Source organism: Bacillus rossius, chromosome 7 (genome assembly GCF_032445375.1).
Source record: "Bacillus rossius redtenbacheri isolate Brsri chromosome 7, Brsri_v3, whole genome shotgun sequence".
Taxonomy (NCBI): Eukaryota; Metazoa; Arthropoda; class Insecta; order Phasmatodea; family Bacillidae; genus Bacillus; species Bacillus rossius.
This window is the reverse complement of record NC_086335.1, coordinates 44,295,547-44,321,480: the sequence shown is the minus strand read 5'-3', so window position 1 is coordinate 44,321,480 and position 25,934 is coordinate 44,295,547. Positions and strand designations below refer to the sequence as shown.

Genomic DNA, 25,934 nt, shown 5'->3' with positions numbered 1-25,934 from the left:
GAAGGCAAGGTTTAAAGGAAACTCTACAAAAGGAAAAGAATGTGTTTATTGCAATTATTACAATATTGGATGAAACTCAGAAACGAGCGGTTCCCCTGAGGCCTGGATAGGTGGATCGATTCAGTTTGGTAGTTTTACAGCTATCATGTACTTTCCTGAAGCAAATTGACACTCAGCTATAATTAAGGAAAAGATTATGTGGTGAATTGCGCTAAAGCCAAAATAACACCATAAAGCCCTGAAATGCAATAAAATAATCTTGAAATTAATCAGCATATGTTCACAAAACTGAATTGAAACTAATAGTTTAGCTGCATGACGCCCAGCAACGCGGAGAAACGGTAAAAGACTGACGAAACTATTTACAGATGGCACTGCTGAACAAGATGGCCGCCACAGTGGCGCACTCACGATCGATGGCGCCAAATTCAAATATCCAAACCACCACACGTTCTAGCACTATGCCCAAACATACCGCCCACCAAAAATAACATTTTTTATGTTTCACTACACTGGTTCTTAGTTGACTGGCAACCGACACAATTTTATCACTGGCCGCTTCACCACTCGATGCTGCTGTTTGATAGTAGCTACTCTTGACACACCATCCTGACCAGGATGTAGGGTTGCGACGCGGCCGAGTTGCCACTGCAGGGGTGGAAGGTGGTCTTCTTTGATGAGGACAAGGTCACCAACCTGCAGGTCACCTTCGCTTTTGGTCCACTTGCCACGTGGTTGTAGTGTGTGCAAATATTCCTTGTGCCACCGCTGCCAGAAGTGCTGTGATGCACTTTGTACCAGCTGCCATCTGTCTAATCTGTTGGTCTGAATTTCCGTGAGGTCTGCAGCTGGAGGAGATGTCAGAGAAGTGCCAACAAGGAAATGTGCTGGCGTAAGGGCCTCCACGTCATTTGGATCTGATGAAATGGCACAGAGTGGACGTGAATTGAGGACAGCTTCAATTTGAGTGAACAAAGTCGACAGCTCTTCAAACGTGAGTATCTGCTGGCCAACGACTCTCTTGAGATGGTACTTCGCAGACTTGATGCTTGCCTCCCACAGGCCTCCAAAATGTGGCGCAGATGGAGGATTGAGGTTCCACTGAATCCCACGAGTAGCCAGAGTGTCTGCCACACAATGCCAGTTAGAGGTGTTCCTCAGGTACCTTTGAAGGTCATTGAAGTAGCGACGTGCCCCTATGAAGTTGGTTCCACAATCTGAAAAAACAGCCTTACAGAGTCCACGCCTAGCCACGAATCTGAAAAAGGCATTTAAGTAGGCAGTGGTACTCAATGATGAAACAACTTCCAAGTGTACTGCCTTAGTTGCTAAGCATATGAATAAGCACAGGTAGGCCTTGGATGAACGACTGTTTCGACCATTCGAAAGCCTGACTTGGAAAGGGCCCCCATAGTCAACACCCACATTCAGAAATGGTCTTGTTTGTTGCACTCGACTTGGTGGAAGATTTCCCATGGATGGCTGCACATTGGTGGCTCTGAATCTGTAACATTTTACACAAGCGTGTATCCTAGTCTTGACAGCTCCTCTACCTGCCACTATCCAGTACTCACACCGAATTGCAGCATGTGTGGCACTGGGGCCAGCATGAAGGTGTAAGACATGATAGTAGTCAATAATCATTTCTGTCACAAAACTCCTTTTGGGAAGCAGGACTTGATGTTTCATTTCATAGGCTACATGTGAATTCTGCAGGCGTCCACCTACACGGATGATCCCATCAGCGTCAATGAATGGCTGTAGTCTTTTAATTCCAGAAGAACATTCGCGAGCTGCAGCCAAACAATCAAACTCTAATTTGAAATTCTCTTGCTGAAGCTGCTTCAAACACACCTTCTTGGCAGCGTCAATTTCTGCTACAGTGAGAGGACCTGTGTGTCGCAACTCCCTTGAAACCTTTAAATTTAATGCAAATCTCAACACGTACGCAAGTACTCTTTGCAGTCGTGACCAGGACGAAAACCTACAAAGGATGTTAAGAATGTTCGGTATACACTGACCAACCAATGAGACTAGCGTGATTGCCTTCAACTCCTCTTTACCTTCCTCTGAACTGGTATATCCTTGACTGGGCCATAAATCCACCTCTGCTGTCAACCAACTTGGCCCAGTCCACCAAAGTGGGTGTGTTAGAAGCTCCTTGGGTGAGAGTCCTCTTGATGCACAGTCTGCAGCATTTTCAGCAGAGGAAACATGTCTCCAGTGAACCGGAACCTTGCTCTCCTGAATACGAGAAACTCTGTTCGCCACAAATGTTTTCAGCCGATGTGGCGGAATCTTAATCCAAGCAAGCACTACGGTCGAGTCACACCATGCATAAATGCAACTTATATGGATTCGCTCGGACAGTGTTGTGATCAGTGATTCAATCAATTTGATAAGCAAGAGTGCAGCCTGCAATTCAAGTCGCGGAAGTGTGACGGTCTTCAGTGGTGCAACACGTGACTTGGCGAGAAGCAAATGTGATTTTGTTTCACCGTGGCTAGAAGTCCGCAAATACACAACAGCTGCGTAACCTTCATTGGATGCATCACTAAAACCATGGAGCTGGTATTCTGACTGTGGTGCAGAAACAAGACGAGGTACGGACAGCTTGCTTAGGACATCCAACTGGCCAATGAAAACCTGCCAATCAGCAACTAAGTCTAGTGGTGGGGTGTCGTCCCAAGAAACTCCCAGTAACCAAAGCCTTTGGAGAAAGATTTTGGCTCGAATGATGACTGGAGTAATCCACCCTAGCGGATCATATAACCTAGCAATTTCTGAAAGGATGGTTCTCTTGGTGACTGTTGCACTGGCATGCTGAACATGATATGAGAAAACGTCTGCCTTCCAATCCCATTGAAGACCAAGTACCTTAATAACTTCATTGCTACCATGAAAACTAAGTGGACTCTCCCGGTGATCTTCTGGAACTGCATCCAAAACTGCCTTACTATTACTGGACCATTTTCTTAGTTCAAAACCACCTTGTTTCAGGAGATTTATTAATTCTTGCTGTAACGCGAGAGCTTCTGTGACTGATGCTGCACCAGTCACAATGTCATCTACAAACACGTCATCCATCACAACCCTTGCTGCCATCGGATACAGAGGACCCTCTTCCATTGCAAGTTGCTGTAAGGCTCTCATCGCCATAAATGGAGCAGCTGAGACTCCGTAAGTGACAGTGTCAAGTTGGAATTCACGTATTGGTTGGTCAGGGTTCTCCCTCCACAGAATTACCTGGTATGGTGCATCGTCTGGATGCACGAGAACCTGACGATACATTTTGCAGATGTCTGTAGTTAATACCACACGGTGAAGACGGAAGTGAGTGATTATGTCCACAATGTCATTTTGAAGCTTGGGTCCAGTCATCAAAACATCATTGAGTGACTTCCCTGAAGTGGAGCGAGTTGAGGCATCAAACACAACTCGTAACTTTGTTGTTGAGCTGGATTCCTTGCACACATAGTGATGAGGGATGTAGTAACGACGTTCCTGACCAGTTGCATTATCTAGACAATGCATGTGCCCCAGTTGCTCATATTCACGGAGGAACTTGCAATATTCGGTATAGGCTTCCGGTTGGTGATGTAGTCTGGATTCCAACTGACGTAACCTCTTAACTGCATGACTACGTGTATCTCCTAAATCTGGGTCTCTCTCCTTAAATGGTAGTCTCAGTACATATCTTCCTTCGAGGTTTCGTGAGTGAGTCTCAACAAAATGATTCTCACATTTTGTGTCTTCTAGGCTGGAATGCTGGACAGATGGTAACTCCTCGGTCTCCCAGAACTTGCGGATGGTATCTGTTAGGGCTGTATCCGATGACGCATACATTGAGACAACACCACTACTGGAAGTATCTGCAACCTGAGTCACCTTACCCATAATAACCCAACCAAATATACTGTGCAACGCTACAGGAACTCCCTTCGAAGGCTGGTACCGCCCACCATCAAACACGTCTGGATATACATCAGCACCAAGAAGGATATCAATTGCTCCTGGAGTATCAAAAGATGGGTCCGCTAGTTCCAGATGTCGATACATGTCTCTCACATGGTGGGGAAGGGGAATGGTGGGTAAATTGGCAGCTATGTTCTTCAACACTAAAGCATCAGTAACAACGTCAGTTCCTACGCCCTTACATGATGTTAGAAAACAAGTAACTGCACCACTGTTAGCAACAACAACAGAGTGAGCCAGACCCACAACAGGAACCTTAGCCCTTCGACACTTTAGCCCCAACCTATGAACACATTCTTCGGTAATAAATGAGCTCTGCGATCCTGAATCGAGTAGTACTCTAACATTTTGCAGCATTCCACTTGCATCCTGAACTCGTACCATAGCAGTACCTAGAACGACAGTGGTTGAAACTGCAGTTGAAGAAGTTAGCGATACCACTGTCGCAGCATCCTCCTTGTGACTTGCTTGTGGCATAGTAATCTCTTGGATGGATTCACCTGCAGGTAGTTTCACTTCTTGATTGGGAACCGCAGTGTGAAGGAGAGAATGGTGTCTCCTGCCGCAGTGATAACAGTTTCTTCTTGACCTACAATCCTTCACTCTGTGACCTTGTAAGCAGTTAAAACACAGCATCTTCCTACGTACAAACTCTATCCTGTCATCACTTGACTGACCCGTAAAAACAGGGCACTTGTGAAGTCCATGCATGTCTCCACAGGCACTACAGGGCTCTGCTTCTGCTGTCACTAGAAATGAGGATTTAAAATTTGGGTTTTTAGGCAGTGACCTCTTTGGAAAAGGGCGTGCGTCAGGCACTACAGCTGGAGTGTGATTTGACATCATCAGGGCCTTAGACTGCAGCTCCACGAACTCTAACAATTGATTAAATGTGGGCATTTGAACATTTTTGTGTGCTATTTCAAACTGATTTCTTGTATCTGGATCAAGCTTTGGTAACATTAGATTCAGCAACACAAAGCTCCATTCAGTAACAGGCAACTTCAGAACTTTCAAGGCACCCAGATTCTCCTTTAGAACATCTACCATATTTCTCAGTTTGTCAGGCGCAACAATTGACAGACGAGGAAGTTGCACAATCTTGTCCCAATGCATGTTTGCAATTGCCCGGACATTGTGATACCTATCTACCAAAGTTTGCCATGCCAGAATATAATTTTCCTTAGACAGTGGGAGTGTCTTTATTAGATTAAATGGCTCACCTGATAGTGATGTCAGAAGGTATTGGTGTTTCTCCACATCTGACAGGCCCTCATTATTATGCACCAAGGATGTGAAAAGGTCATAAAATGTGGGCCAGTCAGTCAAGAGACCCTTGAATTCTGGCAACTGCAGCTTCGGCAACTTAACGTTCGAAGATGTCTTGGCAATTTGATTGCGTTGTTTGTTCTGGCCTGTTTCGTTAACAGTGATCTTGTTAAATACTTCCTGTATCCTATAGTAGGCTTCATCAAATTCCTCAAGTTCCCTTTCGCTGGCTTCAGATTCCACTAACGACTCGGTCTCTGTAGCTTGAATAGCAAGTTGCATGTGATTTTCTTCAAAGTCTGTCTTCAATTGGTGTAAATCGGTACACGTGGCCTTGAAAAGTCCCGCGCGACTCGGGTTGCGCTCGACTTCGTCGGCGAGCGTCAGAAGTCTTGTAATGCGGCACTTAACGAGGCGCAAACGTGTTTTGGCTTGATTTGACATTTTAAGTAACGGTCTTGCAGACGTTCGGACGCACCGGCAATACACGAACCAATGCAAGATAGGTAACCTAGGCCTAACCTAAAACCACACGTGTTGCCTATAATCGCTTGCACGCAATCAAAATTACGTAAAGTACATTTATGAGCTCAAATAATACAGTGTTTGCGTATACACTGATATTTTCTTGATAGCACAACACTATAGTCCCGGATAAAGTCACGCACGCGATTCGTAACGGTACTGCACATGTCAATTTTTGAACAAAGAAGACCGATATCTGAATGGCTTTTACGTTGTTTATGCGATCCACCGAATAAACTGGCTCAAACATACAGATATCCGGCCCGGAGGACCAAAAAATGTTCACAAAACTGAATTGAAACTAATAGTTTAGCTGCATGACGCCCAGCAACGCGGAGAAACTGTAAAAGACTGACGAAACTATTTACAGATGGCACTGCTGAACAAGATGGCCGCCACAGTGGCGCACTCACGATCGATGGCGCCAAATTCAAATATCCAAACCACCACACGTTCTAGCACTATGCCCAAACAGCATATTTAACCAAAACTCAACTCAGTTTACAAAAATATAAACTTTTAATTTATTAAATTCAATGACTGTGAATTATTAAACTTTAGTTATTACCAAAATGTATGTACTAAATAGATTTAAACACATTATGCTTTATATATATATATACACACACACACACACACACACACACACATATATATATGCCGGCCACAGGAGTCCTTCAGATTGCACTTCTTACACTTTATTTACAAATCATGCTCTCAAAATACATGCATCTTTTGCCCTTGAGGTATAAACCACCCTTCTCTCCACCCCAAGTGGATTTACAGGGCAAGAAGCAAGAACCCTACACCACCTTGGTGTGAAGGTCAAATGAACGAGGTAAAAAAACCATAGACATTCGTGCATATGTGGTTGAACAGCTTGACAGTGGCTTTACGTTCGGAAAGCTTCCTCTCGCATAGAAAGATCAGTGGTGAGGGGACCTTGCTGTGTTTATTTACTATGTTAACTTGAATTGGCTAGTTGTGTATCATTTGCGACTGGTTGTAGAATATGTTTAGTATTTTGGCATCAATAGTACATACTTGCACTTTATAAACTTGACATGTAGGTACACGAGTTAAGCTTGTAAGGCAACGTTGATAGTATTGGCATTGGTAGTGTTTATATCAGTGTTTTTTACAGCATAAAATTTTTTAAAAAAGAGGTACTTGAATACTTTAATTTATTTACTATTTGATCTGAGACTGAAGTTTATTTGACAATGTTTACAAGGAAGTGGTTGATATTGTCAGGTTTGACGACTGTTTCAGGGAAGATCCAAGAGAGGATTGACAAGAAAGGAGCGTACTTCCACATGGTGGCGTGGTCGCTCCCTCTGGTGTTCACCATAACCACGATGGCGCTCGGTGAGATAGACGGGAGCAGCATGGCCGGCATCTGCTTCGTGGGGTACCGCAACCACGCGGCCCGGGCGGGTCTCCTGCTGGTTCCTCTGGTCGCCATGCTCGTCGTTGGAGGGTTCTTCCTCTTGAAAGGTGAGGAGCTCGTTTCCCGCATGCTAGTGTTCGGCAAGGTTGTATAGCTGATGAGAGGCGCATCAGTGTTCAACAGTCATCTATTTATAAATTAGTTTTTATTAGTTTGGCTACCTTAAAACCTTATGTAACATGGTCCTTTTGATTCAACTATAAACCAGGTCAAATTGTTCCTCTTCCTTCCTGAAAAAAATTAATGTAACAAGTATTTAGTGAAAGTGTTTTCAAGACTGTTAATATATGTATATTTCTTTTAAGCTCAAAAAACCTGATGATAGTTAAGGTGCTACCAGTTGTTATGTCAGAAGAACTTTAGATTGTTAACCCTACTTATTGTTAGTTTCTTGATGTATTAAATGAGTAAATTTTTTTGGTGTATTTTGTTTCAGCTTTCCAAGGGATTTTACTCTTTAAGTAAGGAATATAAATATATTTTTGCTTATAAATAGGGCTGTGCGGTTCTATTTTTTATTGGTCTGTTCGGTTTTGGTTTTGGTTCGTATTAAAGGGAAAAAATCTTAATTCGACACTAATATGAATAAGGTTAACTGCCTAAAATATTATTTTTTTAAACCATTTTTAAGCTAACCTCAAACCTTGGACTAGGTAGGCCAATCATTCCTGGCGTCAAATTTCTGTTGGCGAAGATACAGCCTGATTATCTGGTTCAGCATTTTTGGCACTCATTTGTGTTTTTTTTTTACTTGCAATTCAAATGTTTTTTTTCCCTATAGTCTTCTGTTTTAAAGTACTTTGTTTTATAATGTGATATGTTTCATTGCTGTAAAATTGGCCTTTAATGTACGAACGCCCAGAAATTTTAACATTCCACCCGGCAAAAAACAGTTCCGCCGATGTATGAAAGGAACTGAAAGACACTATATTGTTTTAACTGTGTTTGTGCCATAACAGTTGGTTTCATTATTACAGTGATCTCCTATTCTACCGATGCCCGGATGATTGAAATCCTGTAAAAAAAAATCCCAGATAATTAATTAATTTCATGGTAAGGGCCGCCCACGAATTTGGGTCGCACCATTTAGTTGTCTTCAGTAAAATATTGAGCACAAGTTAAGTCTTTGTGTACTGTGTTTCAGCTTATTGGGACGTAAACATTACGGCACTGTGTCGTCAGGTCGTACTCCGTTTGCTGGAGTAATACGTGCTCATCTTGAAATGTTATAGTTACAAGCTTGGGAAAGAAAAATGCATTAAAAAGATATTATTGGCATCATTAAAATCTGTTGTGATAGATCAAGAAGATTGTCTTCACATACATTGCTAGTTAACAGTCATTTACAATGTCCAAAGAGGAAAAGTTAACTTAACACTGCTCAAGATAAGATAATGCTCAAACAATGTAGTATGTACACACAAATTCTGGCCAGTTATCCCTCCCTCCCCCTCCTGTGTCTCTTCGTCCAGCCAAATGCCAGCCATTTACGTCACTCGCGGTGCTGGGCTGATAGGCAATAGCGGCACGTGAAACACAAGCCAGAGACTGGAGATGTGATGCAGCATTCAGAGCATCCCCCTCAAGTTAAAAAGTGTGACAACTGTAACAGCTGAAGGGTGAAAGATAAGAAGGGTAGCACCAAACAGCTTTCTGTTACGATAACAGGGTGGTTTAAAATGTAGAATAGCCAAGCGAATAAGTGGACCCTAGCTACACCATCTTTTTTTTTTTTTTTTACAGCTTCAAAAAATAACAAACTAATAACTAAACTAAATTTAAGCACAGATAACCCTAAAACCAAAAACCGGTAATCTGCCCCCCCCCCCCCCCGCCCAATCGGTAATCGAGAAGTTACCATAAACACTGCTGCGTGGCCACACACACACACACACACACACATATGCATGCATTCCCTTCCCCTATTTTCTCTTTCTCTCTCTGGCTGGTTTGTTTTTAGATTCCCCCTCAGCGCCAGAGCCCAACGGCAGACAGCCACATCATTTACCAGCGCCGGCTAGGTAGCCGTAGCCGCGCGACAGGTGGCAGTTGTAGCTTAACGGCACAGTTGATGATGCTTTACACTAATTGCCGAGATATTTAAATTAAAAACAATTGATATTTACTTGTGACACATTTATTAAAAACCAGCACATGCTAGTTATTTAAGCATATAGTCAACCACAACAGCGCATTGTAATTTTTTTTTAAAACCCAAAATGGAAATTTTTGCATATGGGTCACAGAACATTTTATCAGACCAAAAAATTTGCATAAAATCTGCGACTCACATGCAGGTAAGTACGGTATTCGAGGAAGAGGAGGTTGGTACCTACCGCCCATGCTTGTGGCGGAGGGTATCAGGTCCAGCGCACGTACTTCCCCTGTGTGTGCACGCAGGGCTGCTGACGCTGGTGAGGCTGAAGGTGACCAGCCAGGAGGTGATCTCGGAGCACGCCAACGCCAAGATCCGCGAGACCATCGTCAGGCTCAGCCTGTTTTCCATGTTCGCGGTGGTGTTCGTCTTGGCCACGGTGGTGTGCCACGTGTACGAGTTCAGGCACGGCCAGGAGTGGCAGGAGAGCTTCAGGGAACACGTCGTGTGAGTGAGATGCACGGCCTGGTCTCTCCTGCTGTAACTATAACACAGATAACAAAATTGTGCTGCAAATGATACAGATTCTATTTTATAAATTTAATGCACAATTTTAATTCATATTAACTTTATTCATTATTTAATACAAAACTTGAATGCGTAACTGGGGAAGCAAAAAACTTAACTACTGTGAAAGTTAAATCAGTGGTTGAGAGGGTGTTTACAATCCTACCTTAAAATTATTTAGTTTCCTTTTGAAAAATTTAATTCATATTATATCAGGTTTTAATAAATAAACAAAACTAGTTTGAGATTATTATCTTTACTGGTCTAACATTTGCATTTTCAAGAAGTATTAATAAATACTGTATCAATGCTGGATAGTATAAGTACAGAATAATTAGAAATTCTTAAAAAAGAACCCCTTAAAGTTTTAATGCTGTAATAATTTAAAATTGTTTTACAATTAACCTATGAACCTTTTTAGTAAGAAGTTTCTCCTGGTTTAAAAGGTTTAAAATTTAGAGTCCCGTTAGAAAGTTCATATCAGAGTTTTACCAGGGTATAAAAAAAAACATAAAAATTGTATGTGTTTCATGGGAAACTGACAATTTGCTTTGGAAGGGGTTCCAAGAGTAGTGGAATTGCTCACTCAGTAACCTAAGAAAATAATAGTAACTAGGAGAGAATTGATTCAAACGTGCATTCATTTTAATTTGCTCACGTGTAGTATTTTTGGTAAATGAAATGTGTGTGCGAAACATAAGGCAGGAATCGACCCTACAGTCAGTAGGGTGTCGGCATGCCCCCGAGTGACCCAGGTCTGTCCCGCCCGCAGCTGCCGGATAACCAACAGTGCCTCCCTTGCGCCGGACCCGTGCCGGCTGAGGGCCCGCCCCAGCGTCATGATGCTGCAGATCCACCTGCTGATGTTCTTCTCCGCGAGCGTCGTCATGTCGTCCTGGGTGTGGACCGCAGCCACCCTGGCCACTTGGAGGCGGTTCATCATCAGGTGCGTGGGACAACACGGACCGCTCGTGTGCGACGTGCACAGGTGCTCCATTTCTGCGTAAGGACGAGGTTTATATTATGGATCTTATAAATATATTGAAACATGAATAACTGGGGTAATAATTATATTATTATTAACAATAACAGCTTTTATAGGATATGTATTACCATGAGGACAAATATCATTTTGAGGAGCTACAGTAATTACTAACTTATTATCAGCAATACCATACCTAGGTCAAGAACAGCTGGTTCGATGTTGATGGTATAAAATCATTTTACTCTTTGGCCGGGTTTTTAAACCACGCAATAATTAGGGACACGATTATATGGTGAACTGTTATAAAACTGAAATAACACTGAAGAGCGTGTGTAACATAACACCGAAATGCAAGTTAACACACCATATAGCACTGTAAGTGCACATTATGTCATGAAATTAAGTTAAATTAACCAAAAATTGATTCAAATGATAAAAAGAAAAGTAATCTTTCAATGTTCGAAATTGCAGGAATGTAATTTCCGGAAAACAAAACTGCACCAATGTGCATAGATCAGGAGAATTAATTTTAGTTTGATTTACTGTACATGTCTTATTGAATCACTTTGAAACAACAAATGCTCGCTAATTTATTTTTATTGTTCTGAAGGTATGTGTTTTAGACTAATCTCCTACAAATTATTTTATTATGAAAAGGCATCATGTAAATTTTACCACTATTTTGGCGAAGTAAGTATTATAAACAACTTTTATATAAATAAAAACAATAAAAATGAAAACTTCTGATTTAAAAATGTAAATGGACTAAAAATAAAAACATATAATCTTGTCTCTAGCAATAATGCAACAAACACAAACCTCAAAAAGTACATATGATGTATGTAAATACTAGTTTGTATACTACGGTACACACAAAAATGTAACATAAGCTTTGCCCAACTGTCAACTTGCGTTTCAGCTTGCATTTCCACCTTCTATGTTTGAAGTGAAGTGTTCCGAAAACTTCCAAAGACTCATACATACATTGTATGTACAGAAGGCCACGTGTTGATTTTGTTATACACATGACATTTTTACTTCTTAAAACTTTTGCACAGTAAAATAAAATAATGTTTTTAAGTTAAATAAATGATTATTCCATAAGTTTTCATGGTAAACATGAATGATCACAAAAGATGCTCGGGAAAAACTTCATTTTCTACTGTTTCACAATTACAAGTTGTAGGGTTGGTTACATCTTGTAACTTAGTGCATTATAAACAACTGTGACTTACTTGCCTTGGTTGCATGTTGTGTTGTTGCAAGTCATGTTTCTTAAGTAGTTCATAAACTGGGCCTTATACAGGATGTCTACAGTTCATTAAAGTCACGGAAAAGTCTCAAAATAAACGTAACCGTGCTAGAAGTCACGCCACTTTAATTTCCATAAGCCTTTTGCTGACTTGAGTTTGACCATAGACATCAACAGAAACACGGGAACCATTGTGCAATGGACAAAATGTGAACACAGTTGTTGAAAAAATGATTAAATATATATGTAGTTATAATCAATATACTACCATTTTCCTTCAGTATTGGCTTACTTTTTGCATTTTCTATGACAGTGTAAACATTGTGTTTTGTGCCTTGACGTAAATGAATGTAAGCGTAAATAAAAAGTGCCAGAATACAAATGTTTAGAAGGTTTTTTATGATAGGACATGGCAGGTGCCTTACCCAACATCCCTGAACTGTGATGTTGAGTGTTGCCATTTGTAATTACCTTAGTGGTAAGACATAAAGCTTAACTTAAGTAAACTTCACACGTTCTTCGCCCTCGAATTCTAATCTAGGTCTCAAGGGTCCAAAATAGAATAACGTACAAGAAATGAAAAATATCAACTGTGCTGTTGAAACATTTAACCTTTTAAATGGTTTATTCATGAACTAAGTTTCCAGAATCAATACATATTGTAATTTTATTTATATAATTACAATTTAAAGGTACAATATCTTGGGAAATGGTAACGTGATAAGTAGGTATTAAAAAAAAACCTAGTAAAGTCATAGGTTATCAGTGTTGATTTTTATAAAGTACGTACTTAATTTTCTCTGATATATTTTTTTTTTAAATCTTTGTCCTTGAATTTTGAATCAGTTAAATACATTTAGTGATGTTTGAGGATTTGATTGGGCCATCCCTAATATAGACAGCATATATGATATTCTGCTGTAGTTCTTGATAAACTGGATGTTTTGGCCCTCCCCTGAGGCAGCGTGTGTTCTTGTCAGGAAGTTCAAAGGCCACGCGGATGAGCCGGTGAGGCTGAAAAAGCACCGGGTGATTGCCCAGGCGTTTGCCAAGAGGAAGGCGTTCAACAGCGCCGGTCGGGTGTCCATCAGCTTCCACAGCACTCACGACGATCCTCTTGGTAACCGTGTATTAGTGTGCTGCGTCGAACATTTTGGTCAATTTGGTGGTGTGGTTTTGAAATGAATCCTGCAGGCTAAAATATTAGGGGTGTGCAAATACTCGAAATTGCAAATATTCGTGTGAATCAAATATTTGATTTGATTCACATTTGAAACAAAATTAGGTATTTGAAAGTTTCAAATTTTCGAAAGTTTTCAAATGTATTAAAATATTACTTTTGTTTGACAAAACGTGTAATACAATAATATGTCCAGACCTGCCAACCCTCCCGCTTTAGGCGGGAGACTCCCGATTTTGTACCCTTTCTCCCGCCCTCCCGATTTGTCATTCAAATCTCCCGTTTTTTGGTTCTGTTTCTCTTGAAGTTTTTAATGCAATAAATTTATAGAATTAATATATTTGTACCATTATTACGTACAATCGTATAGTAACTACGGTTTGTACCATAACGTGTAGTTATTTTAATAACCTAAATGCCCACAATTGTCGGCTAAAACGCTTGGTTAAGCGTACTTTTAAGAAAGAAACGTAATTATTTACGATAATTATGGGAGCTGTTTTGGTACACGTTCATCTTTGGTGTTTATTAGCCAACCAGAAAAAGGTTTCATTTGTTTTCCAAGATGGCGTGTTTTGTCAACATTGTAAACTGTATTTTCGGTGGTGTTGGTTTGAAATAAAGACGGAGTGGATTAATAATGAGTTTATGATACCACTGTTTACATTCGTGCCCAAATTCGCTTCGGTTTGTCAGCCGGCTATGTGTGAATTGTTTGTTCGTCCCCGAACAAATTCGCCTTTATTCGCGTCTGTGCTCACAGATGAAGTGTAGAGGTAGCATTATAGTACAGTCTTCGAATTTATTCAACGGTGTATTCATAAAAATATTATTTTGTGGAAGCAGTTGCGTGATGAGTATTTTGTATGCGTTGTTTAGTTGTAGGCCTACTCCGCAATAGGGATTTAACAGAAATGGCGCTAAGTAAGCCTACAGTGAAGTATCTTGCTGTGTACAAGAATACATTTAGTGACGATTTTCCGTGTATTTTGCAATTGAGGAAAGGTAAACATGCTGCATTTTGTTCTTTGTGTCGTTGTGATTTTTCTGTTTCGCATGCCGGAAAGGGCGACATTGTGAAGCATATACATAAATACGAAGAAACATGCCGTCAATGCTATGGCATCAAATCTGAAATTAGACGTTTTTCGTGACAAGTCGGAAAGAAGATAGTGTGACAAAAGCAGAGTGTTTGTTAACGTATTTTATTTTAGAACACAATTTGCCCATTGCTTGTGCTAATCATGCTGGTTTACTCTTAAAAACTATTTTCAAAATTTACAAAATAAACAAAATTTTCCCGCCTCCCCCCCCCCCCCCCCCCCCTTCTCTAAAAAACCTCCCGCTTTTTGACTGGCCAAAGCTGGCAGGTATGTATGTCGAACCTCGAGAAATCATTTTCCCGAGAGACTTAATGGAGGAAAAAGAAACTGTAAGTGGACCTTTACTTACATCAAATTTTAGGTTAGGTAAATGGGCATGCTGAGAACAGTTAAAGCCAATGTAGCGTGTAAATTATCATAAATGCTTACGATTTAAATACAAACTTAACGTGATGTGTAGCATAATCAATTTTATATCCAGTTGTCCTTAGCACAATTTTTGGGCGAGCCATGTGCCATATAAAAGAGTAAAACTATTTAAAACAATGCCAGCGCATCAGCTTTCAATAATAACCTTTAAAAACTAATGCACACATACTCTTTGGTCACCATTCTATTAATTTTACTAATACAAATCTAAAGAATTTTTTTTAACGATAGAAAAGTAAACACAGCTGCCATCATGGCTACAGCAAAAAAGAAACGTGTCAGTTTGTGGTTATGACCAGCAGAGCGGCCCATGGCCCGAGAATTGTGTTGCTAGAATTGCTCCAGCGCAATCGCTTTTTAAACTACCGAAAATGTTACGTAAATAATTAGATAAAATTAAAAAGACACGATAAACAAAATTCATTAAAAATTATTTTGCCTTGACACGTTTGATTCCAAAAGACTCTGAGAACGGAATACTGACCATGCTTACGAGCAGTTGTAATAAACAACTCTTCGATATATAGATTGGTAATCGCTTGACTTTTATTGCGGAAAATGAAACTGATAAATCGAAGATCTGTTTACTTTTATAAACTTTTTTTGTTGTTTTTAATTTTCAGAAGAAAAAGTGAAGTTCAGAATGTTGTTTTTCTGCTTCTGGGAACATTGTCACTTCCAAGAGGCAATGCCTGGATCCAGAACATGTAAAGGAATTGGTCTTTTTGCACTGCAATTTACGTAATGTTGATGGCAAGGTGTAGGCTTGGCTTTTGATGAAGACATTTCTATATCACTGATAGTGTTTTATTATTAAACCATTAGAAGAGACATAAAAATGTACGTGTTATTTAGTAATAAAAATGTATATAAAGCTAAAGAACATTACTCTTTTAAACAACAATTTATAATATGCCAAATTTTGACTAATTATTCAGATTTATACTTAGAACTTAATTAGAAAATATTCGCAAATTATTCGCTATTCGCAAATATTTGCAATTATTTGATACACATTTGATTTGCATTGAAAAAGTGACATTCGCACAGCCCTATAAAATATCCTGAAAAAATTAAAAGTTAGTACTCCATTGTCTTTGTATCCTACTGTACATTGCAAGTTAAACTTAAAATTATTAAAGAAGTTGACAAGAGAAAGAAACTAAAACTAAAAATGCTAAAATCCCATTATTTTCCTTGGAGACAATATTTTTCTTAACATTGAGGTTAGGGATTGCAGATCTTAAATTCAGCAGTGGTTGACTATAACAGTGTAAAGATCACAGTAATCTTGTTGGCAAAACTGTATGTGGGAAGTTGGCAGCCAGCCTATATTTACCAACCATATTATATTCTTTATGGTAGTTATTATAGCATTACAAGTTAAATCAATTTGGTTTTTTGTTGTGATGTTTTCCTGCTAGTTTGTGCAATAACAAAACTCACTATTACAAAGTGCTAAAATTATGATCCCTTCAGGTTTTTAATAGTTAGGTTTGACTGTAACTTACGTACATTCGTAATCCTTTGAGCCACTTCGATTTTGTTGTAATGCTGACGACATTAAAGGAGTTTAGTTTTTTAACTGTGTACTTAACATTGTACCTTTTTCATAATTGAGTTACCATAGTTATCTGTACAAGGATTTCCCCTACGTATGGGTCACACTTATAATTTGGGTTATAAAAATCCAACATTTTCACCGGGTCACCCTCGAATATGGATCGCATCATATATCTTGTCTCCAGTCGAATACAAGTAAAGTCTTTATGGTCTGTCTCAGCTAATTGCAGCATAAGAAACATGGCACCGATTCTAAGTCTGTCCCCTTTTCAACCTTTATGGCCCAAGAAATACTATTTTTATACTCGTGTTTACCTTCTCGTCTATTGTATTTTTTTACCCGTCTCCTTCCCTAAGAGAGAAAAGATGCATGTTGTTCAATTTTTCTTGTCAGTTCCTTCTATAAAAACAAGCATGCCATTCACAGCAGTTTAGTCATGGAATGTTGCAGTAGAAAGCATGGAAAATCTGTATGCCAAATAATCTTGGGACATAGTTGCGTCTATAAAATCTGTCACGATAGACACGTGATGATTGTGTACGGTGCCAGATCATGGACATTTACGATGAGAGAGGGAGGGAGAACCATAAACACTGCTGCATGGCCAGTCTCTGGCTGGTTTATTTTTAGATTTCTCCTCTTGCTGAACACAGCACAGCAGCAGCTACGTGTTGGCCGGGTAGCCGCCCAAAGGGCGGCACACACAGCGTAACGGCATAGTCCATGATGCTTTACACGCACTGCCGTGATATTTTAATTAAACAATTTGTACTTACTCGGAACATATTTGTTACAAACCAACACGGGCTAGTTATTTGCACACATATTCAACCAAACAGTGAAATGTTAATTTATTTTTTACTCAAATGAAAAAAATTGGCAAAAAGTTTCGCATTACATGTTATTAAACAAAAAATCATAAAATGTGCAATCCATATGCGGGTAAACACAGTAATTTTTTCTTTGATTCTTGCTGATAGTGTCATTGCCACCAGAAGTTTTGCAAAGTTTTGTTTTTATTATTGGCAAATATTCCTTGCTGCAAGATACAAAGATGTACAGCGACTAGTGCAGTTGTTACTGTGGTGCGTGATGCAGTTGTTTCGTGGTAGCAGGCCTGAACCTGGACGTGAACAGCGCGGCCTCGCAGGACCTGAGCTCCACTTGGGCCGCGGCGCTGCCCAAACTGTTGACTCGCCGCGGCGCCCTCATTGGTCCGACCGGGTCTGCCTCCAGCCACTCAGAGATCAGCCTCAGTGTCCGCAGGTGAGTGTTCGACGTAGGCTTTGGCCTGCCCACTCACCATCATCGTTCCAGATTGGTTTTTCAATGCGATTCACACAGAATCATCAATACTTGGGTGAAATAAAGGCCTGACTTCATGATGGTTCTCTGTTGCGCAGGGTGTCGGTGGAGTCTCGCCGCCACTCCCTCGACTCACAGGTGTCGGTCCAGATCGCGGAGGTGACGGCGACGCGCAAGGTGACCGCCACGAAGCCCATGCCCGGGGTCGGTGGGGCTCGTGCCGGCAGGACGTCGTTCTGCCCCAGGAGGCGGTGCCGGGAGTTCGGCCGCCACCACTCGGGCAGGGTGGCGCCCATGGCGGGGAAGGGAGGCGGCTTGGAGACCTCCGAGACCCAGCTGGGGGCCCAGGTGAGCCGACGCCGTGACAGGGTTTACATCACCAGTTGGCTAGGCAATGTGAAAACCAAAGGGATTGTTTCTACTTGTCATGTTAAATATTGTATATTGTACTTATGAATTTCTTTATGTGATGCCATATGTTTCAAATGCACCCAAAGGAAAATGTTCACAAACTTAAAGAAGAAATTTTGAATTTATATATATTACTATTAAAACTATTAATTCTATTTTCCCATAATTGTGTTGTTTGCAAGGGTTGAGATGGGAATGAAATTTAAATTGTCTAAACTACATTAGAACTTAATTAATAAACTTTTTAAAATACTAAAAATGTTGAACTTGTTCTCTTGCAAAACTTTTGAATGATTCAAATACTGTATTTACCAGAATGACTCGTGCAAAGTTTTCGTTAAACACGTGTTTGGAAAGCATAGTGCGCTGCTTATTCGAAACTTGACAATGCCGCGTAGCAACACTGCACAACACAAGTTCCACGAAGCCCTTAAATTCGTTAACCTGCTATTGCTTAATGGACGATAGCTCTGGGGTATAACAGAAAGATTACAGCTAGACATTATTTATTCCTTGCTATGATTGTTCAAGTATCATGTTGAACATCGAAACATTAAATGTAAATGTTTTAATGTTTAAAATCGTTCCTTCAATGAAAAGTACATTTTAATTTACTTAAGGCAAAATTATAGATTTCTTTGAAACATCTATTCAAGCTTTCATATCTTGCTTTGACATGTTACTTATTACAATTTTACTTGTTAAGTGGAGTGATTGGGATTCCGGCAATTAATCATGTCCTGCTACAAAAACAGAAAGAAAAAGAGAGGTCAAATATAGTATAAAATAATTTTTTTTTTCGTTGCAGATTCTAAACACTCTTGCTCTAGGAAGTGCCAATATTCAGTCGCTGGTCCCAAACTTAATGAAGAGGAGGTTTGCCACCGCCGGGTTGGACGGTATGGCATCCTCGCAGTCGGAACACAGCGAGAGTCAGCCGGATGAAACACTAATGCTGGACAGTTTCGCGCAAGTGTTCAACATGGTGGTGTCGCGCGAAGTGGGCGTCAGCACGGGGAGCCTGCTCGACGACGCGGACGACTGCTGCGATGCAGGGACCGTGTCCGAGTCGTCCCTCTGCCCCGAGCTGATGCGCTTGGCTGCCCCACCGTCGCGCTCCAGCGTCTCCTCGGGGTCCCGGTGGCAGAGCGGCGCCAGGAGACCGAACTGGGACCCCCCGGAGGCCCACCGCACCAGCTGCGACGTGGGGACGCAAGTCGACAGGTGCGAGATCGGCCCGGAGGTGAGCCCTGGCAGATGTAAGATGTTGTGTCGTTCTCGAGAGATTGGCACGCAGACCCCGTCGTCTGTCAGGGACTCTGGAGTCACCCCACCCTCCCCTGCAAGCCAGAGCCTCTGTGTGTGCAACCCGGATGCAGACGGAGTTCGTGGGGCTGCCGCGGCGTGCCTGAACCGCAGCTATGGTTCAGCTCCCCGTGAAGGAGAGGCGCACGAGCTGGACCAACCAGCAAGGCCGAAACGGAGAAGAGATTCAGATCGCAGTAGAAGTGTAGAGAGTGCAACGCCTCTGCATCGCAGAACATCAGTTTCTGTTATGTGACTCATTCATTATATTCTGCTCTGTGAGTGGGTGCCATCTTTCTTTACTATAAGTTTTTTTATTATCATTGTGTATTAAGTTCTTTTTTAGAAGCCAGGGTGATGCATGTAAATGAGAAGAAACTCTAAGTGAAAAGTTACATCAACTTGACTAATCAAAATGCAATTAGGTCAGAATCAACCTGAAGAATAATTTTCATTAGCAGTTGTTAGTTGTTAGTGACAAGATTTTATGGTTTTGTTTAGGTCAGTTTTGTTTTTAAAACAAGAGATTTCAGGGTTTTTATTTTTATACTATTTCTTTATTTAAAAAAAGTTTTATTATTCAATAAATATGTAACTCAAATCTTTCTTAGTGTGTACATATATTAAGAAAATCTCATTTGACTGACGACTCGTGATTCACTTATACGTACAATGAAATAAACATAGAATTAAATCTAGAATTGAACCACTCAGAAAGAAAAAAATTAAACCAGCAAATTTATAAGTAATGCAATATCAAACATTGTATTTTTTTTTTTATTCAATCAATTTAGTTTCTATATTTTTGTACAAAATTCATGCTAAATAAATTACATTTAATGTTTTTATAATAAAAGCTTTGATTATTGTAATTTGAGTAAAAAAATTTCAAATTACTGATTGATTTCATGTTTTTAGTAGGGATGGGAAAACCGATTCCTAATTTCATCGATACCTACCAATTCTACTTTAATAATCGATAATCGAGAATCGGTGATAAAAGTCTATTCCCGCATGTAGCAAAAGAAAAATCATTTCAGAACACTGCAAATCTGTCAGATACAAATATTTAACACAAGTCAAAGTACAAAAATTATCACTGCGTATTAGTAGGGGCCTGTTCTTTTCGCGATTAAACGATGTTAAACGCGAAATCACAGTAAAATACAGTTTTTACGCGAAATCGCCAAAACACAGCGTTTTTACACAAAATTTAGTATTTAAACGCGAAATCGCAGTGTTTTTACGCGAAATTTAAATACTGGGTAAAAGACTTGTCTCGTCACTGGTAAACAAACACCGCAACATGGCCGCCACTGAACATTAATCATAAATGCACTAAAGCAAACAAAAGCTTACACACGCTCACGTTATAATGTTAAACCCTAAAATATACTGTAAAAATACGCAAAACTACAGCATTTATTTTCCTTTCCGGCATAATGTTTGGATAGATAAGACAAACAGGCGAAGATTTAAAGCCTACGCACAACTGCTTGGGGCACTGACGTCAGCTTGGAACAGCGACACCGGATAAATACAAAAGCAAGCAGATGATTGGGCGAACGGTGGCGAACGTGTTTGGAACAGCCTTACGTGAGTGGCCATACCACGTCAGCCGGGGGCGCTGGCATATAGTTGGAACAGCGTCGTAGTATCAAGCTGATTATCGGGCGAACCAGGTACCAGGCTTTGGAAACTTTTATAAGGGGACCTTGGGAACTATCTTTACTTCGTCACCCAGCCGTACGGGGCAGCACAAGCATTTTAAATCGCGCCAAAAAGCGGGAAAATGTAAACAAACATTCATTTTCGAATGGTGTGACGATGATGATTAGTTGGTCAACAGTGTTTTATAGATTTTGTTGGGTCGTTACCACAACGCAGAAATACCATAACGCCGAATGTCAAAATTGACTACAATGCCGAAATAACAACGAATGAATTTGTGTGTGTTTCTTAAATGTAACTTAACGCAGAAATACCACAATCAAGTACAACACTTTCATTTGCTAGTTCTCTAGTTGTTGCTTAATTTTGTTACTGTTTCATTTCACAAATTTTTTAGTTAATTTGTACCCTTCTGTAAGTTAGGCAAGTTGTATGAACGAAAATAACTTATGCTGCTCAAGGAAAGCCTCAAATATTTTTTTTATAGTTTATTATGTATTACAAAACAAATTTTAGATTAGTTTGACCCCTTTGACATATGAGCCATTAACTTCTAATGATGTAAACATTTATATGAGTTAATGTTAATAACTTAGTTGTGTACTCAAATTTGATAAATATGAATTTATGATGTAGGCTACATCATATATGTATTGAAAGCTGGAAAAAAAAAATGTTGCAAATAGAATTTGAATTATTTAATATTAAGTTAACTAGGCGAGTATCGAGTATCGAGAATCGAAGGATTTTTTAAGGAATCGCTAATCGGGTATCGGAATCGAAAATTTTGGAATCGTCCCATCCCTAGTTTTTAGTCGCATTTTCGTCTATTAATTAGCTTTTTGGTGTCACATGGTGTATTGACATTCTTTGTCGTGTTATTTCAGTTTTATCACAACTCACCATATAATCTTGTACCTAGCAATTGTCTGTTGCATTACTTTAGCTTTTTTTTATTGTTAATATAAGGTATGTAGTAAGAATAAAATAATGTTGCAATTAGTGATGTCAAATCTAGTTCTGCTGTACTCATAGCCTCTTAAAATAGTTTTGAAAGTACAGAACTTAAGTCAAAGCATGGAATAGTTGAGGTGAAGACTGGGCCAAAGTTGAGATTGTTTCACATCCATTACATTTTTATGAATACATAAAATAAATTGGATGTTCAAGCGAATAAAGGACAAGTGTTATTTCTGGTATTTACGAGTATTAAAAATGTTTTATGATCTGGTATTGCTCATTAAATATTTAACATTATAAATCAAACAAATAATTCAGCAATAAGCTTGCATCAAATAGCATATTTTATATTAAAAAAAAAGGGGGGGGGGGGGTTTGTGTTTGTGTGTTTAAAATAAATTATGAAAGTTATGAATAATTTCAATCATTACTCAGGAAAAATTTTAAATTCTAGAGCATTTGCTTCTCTGTCATCTGTATGACTTGCAATACTAGTGTGAGAGATACTAATTTGTCAACAAAGAGGTACAATTAAAAATATACTATAACTAATTATAATTATAGATAGTGTACAAAATAAGAATTTTAATGTTAATAAGCCAGGTATCTTCAATCTGACAAGAGTGGGTGCCATTTTATCTGTACTGCAATCTGAGCCTTACCAGGATCTTTTAACTTGAGTTTCGCACCCTCTACATGATGTTTTTGGTGGGAGATAAAATAATTTAGCCCTGGTTTCTAAAAAAAATAAACATTTATTTTAAAACAACCAAATGTGTTAAATGACAACTTAATCTTTAAATTTTCCAGATTACTATTTAAATAATTGGTCATTATTTTTGCCAGTCCTTCACAACTCTAAGGAAAACTTAAAGTGTCAAAATCTGAACAGTCGTAGAAATTACCCTTAAGGCTTAAACCGATACAAGAAATAACTTTGATTACACATCCTCTAGAAAGTTAGTCTCTGAGGGACTTACAACTAACTGGTTACATGCTGATCTATGACTTCGCTAAAAGAAATTCCCTCTATGACTCCTGTTCTCTACCGCAGTGACCTTAAACTTTACTTTTATGACATCCTAACCACGAACTACCTCATTACCTAGGAGACCTCTCCACAATGCAGCCTATCGCTTATATTTTATATCTTTGCAACACATACTTGTTACCTGTAGGTTTTGTCAAGAGAATGGTAAAATCACAAGTAAATCCTGTACAATTACTTTTTAACTTAAAACACCTTAACCATATTTTCATATTTATTATGTACTGAGAATGTTTTGCACCCAAATTCATGCAACCTGATTGAATTATGTTTACATATGCATTGCATCTTTGCCAGGTTCCCTGTGTTTCTTGGTTGTGTAAAATTATAGTAATATGTAGGTTATAGTTATTTATAAATGTTAGTTTTGCATGTTTGGTATTTATCTATTAACACTATTTATCTGTTATTTGTGATAAAATACTGCTTTGAATTCCATTTTGAGAACCATTTTTCTTTTATATAATTGATTTGAAATTAAAATTAATTATTGTTAAATGTGAAATATGTACTTATGTACATGAATAATCATTTTTTTTCTTAAAACTATTCTTGGAGAATAAAGGCTGAACAGCATTATTGAAACAAAATAAAATTCTTCCATTACAAATATATTTATGTGAACAAAGCGAGATGCCTCTGACTGTGAACAAAGTACTGTACCAAATTAATCTGTTAAAATATTGGCTTGCATGACTCAAGTTAATTCCAAAATAAGTTTTGAAGGCAAGAAACCAACTTGCTTCATGGGGTTTTCACTGTTTTTTGAAAGAAAGATCGGTACTGGTATGATCTACAAACTTTCTGATCGGCACAGCTTTAGTAAAAACCTCTCGAAAAATTTCAAGCATAAGTAATTAACAAAATACAGCACTTGATTTATTGACTATAGGAATGAGTCTAAATTTCTATGTACACTACCCTTCGAAGTAATGCTCTAATTCGTTCCAGGAAAACAAAGCACCAGCCAAATACATATGTTTTTTTCCACAAGAGTTCATGCTAATGAGAATAATTCATTTTTCAATCAGGTAAGTGTGCCTGCTGACTACCATTTTAATCAAGACATTGCTCCCGTTAATATAATTTACAGTACAACTATGTCTGAATACATTTACATTTTGAGATTAAACAACATAAAATTAAATTTTAAAAATTCACGTACATTGTTTGCATAACAGGGCTTGGGCCTAGCATCCTTAAGTAGGTGTGAACAACATTTTTGAGTTACATAATAATGTTATTAATATAGGATATATATTTTGATTTTAAAAAGAGTTTATAAAAAAAAATATTTAACATTATCTATTATTATTAGAAAGAATATTTAATCTGTTAACATAATTCACAACACTTGTTTACTAAGCGTGTGTGCATTATTTGCCACTAGCACATGCTAGTAGGCACGAGGTAAAGGAACGGGGCGTAGTTGGAGATAGATACGAGGGGGGCCAAAAAAAACTGGACTGAGAGCGCGCTGCCATTCGTAGACGTAGTAGTTTTCTCCCGCTAGATTGGGTTAGTAGACCTTCAGTTTGTAGGTTAGCGTTGGATCGTAGTATTGTTTTTCTCTTGCTGTTCTCGTGTTCCAAATGCGAAGTTGTCATGGCAGATTCAAAAGAATAAAGAGTGTGTTTGAAATTATGTTTCCTGCTTGAAAAATCGGCAACAGAAGCTTACCAAATGCTTCAACAGGCTTTCAAGGAGGATGCTATGTGCCCCACACAAGTTTTTGAGTGGATTGTGCATTTTAAACATAGTGAAATGAGCAGGATCATCGTTTCACAATCAACAAAAATTCAGAAGAGACAGGAGTGAGTTGGCGCTTGTGCCAGCGCAGTCTGACTGAGGATTGGCAAATGAACCATGTTGCCATGGTTCCTCACCTTCTCAAACAGGATCAAAAAAACATTCGATTGAATTTGAGCTAGGACTTAACAAAAAAAAGTGATCCCAACTTTTTGACCTGTCATTACAGGTGATGAGAGGTATTACTGGTATAACCCAGATATCTAGCCAGTGGAAGACTCCCAACTCCCCCACATCAACAAAAGCAAGACAAGTGACGTTAAATGTTAAGGCGATAATCATTGTCTTTTTAGATGTTCGTGGAATTGTGCACCAGGAATTTGTTCCCCTTGCCAAACTGTTAATCAGCACTTTTATTTGTAATTTTTTAAGACGTTTGTGAGAGGATGTGCGGAGGAAACGCCCAGAACTTTGGCAATCAGGTGACTGGTTCCTTGAACACAAAAATCCCCGCGCACACGGCCTTACGAGTGAACCGCTATTTGGCCTCTCAGGGGTGGTCTGTCGTTCCCCACCCTTGCCCTGAAACTTTTTTTTGTTCCCAAGAATGAAGAAAAATCTAAAAGGGAAGCATTTTGAATATGTGGAGACAGTAAAAACAGCTTCTCAAAGGGCACTGGAGAATATCATTAAAGTTGAAGAGTTCCAGAGGTGCTTCAAACAGTGGGGGGAAAAAAACTTGACGGCTGCATCACATCTAATGGAGAGTACTTTAAAGGTGACTGAAGGAATTACTTCGAATCTATAACCGCACTACCTCAAATCACGCTGGTCGTTACTTAAAAACCGCACTAACTGAACAGCTTTACTTCGAGGGGTGGGTATACCATGAAAAACCTTTTTGACCATTGTCTTACTATACATAGTACGTATTTATAATTTTTCTTCGCAGTGCTACGGGATTACTAATGTGCACTTGGTTGCTACACAGATATAAACAAAGCTCTCTCTTTTGAAACAAAGCAAAGTTGTAACATCCTTCACATGGATATTATGGTATGAGTGGTGGTCTACGCGAAAATTGAGGTGGG

The 25,934-nt window shown here is 39.3% G+C and overlaps 1 protein-coding gene across 2 annotated transcripts in view; it reads left to right on the top strand.

The window, feature by feature from the left end:
* The window catches only part of LOC134533931 (protein smoothened), a 32,753-nt gene extending 8,193 nt beyond the window's left edge, over positions 1 to 24,560 (top strand). For both annotated transcript variants that reach the window (XM_063371744.1, XM_063371745.1), the window contains exons 7-13: positions 7,042 to 7,266; positions 9,620 to 9,821; positions 10,654 to 10,827; positions 13,099 to 13,238; positions 17,510 to 17,660; positions 17,798 to 18,047; positions 18,919 to 24,560. In XM_063371744.1, the coding sequence (XP_063227814.1) occupies positions 7,042 to 7,266; positions 9,620 to 9,821; positions 10,654 to 10,827; positions 13,099 to 13,238; positions 17,510 to 17,660; positions 17,798 to 18,047; positions 18,919 to 19,671 (1,895 nt within the window). In that variant the 3' untranslated portion in view covers positions 19,672 to 24,560. The remainder of the gene's footprint in view (positions 1 to 7,041; positions 7,267 to 9,619; positions 9,822 to 10,653; positions 10,828 to 13,098; positions 13,239 to 17,509; positions 17,661 to 17,797; positions 18,048 to 18,918) is intronic.
* The last annotated feature ends 1,374 nt before the right edge of the window (positions 24,561 to 25,934 follow it).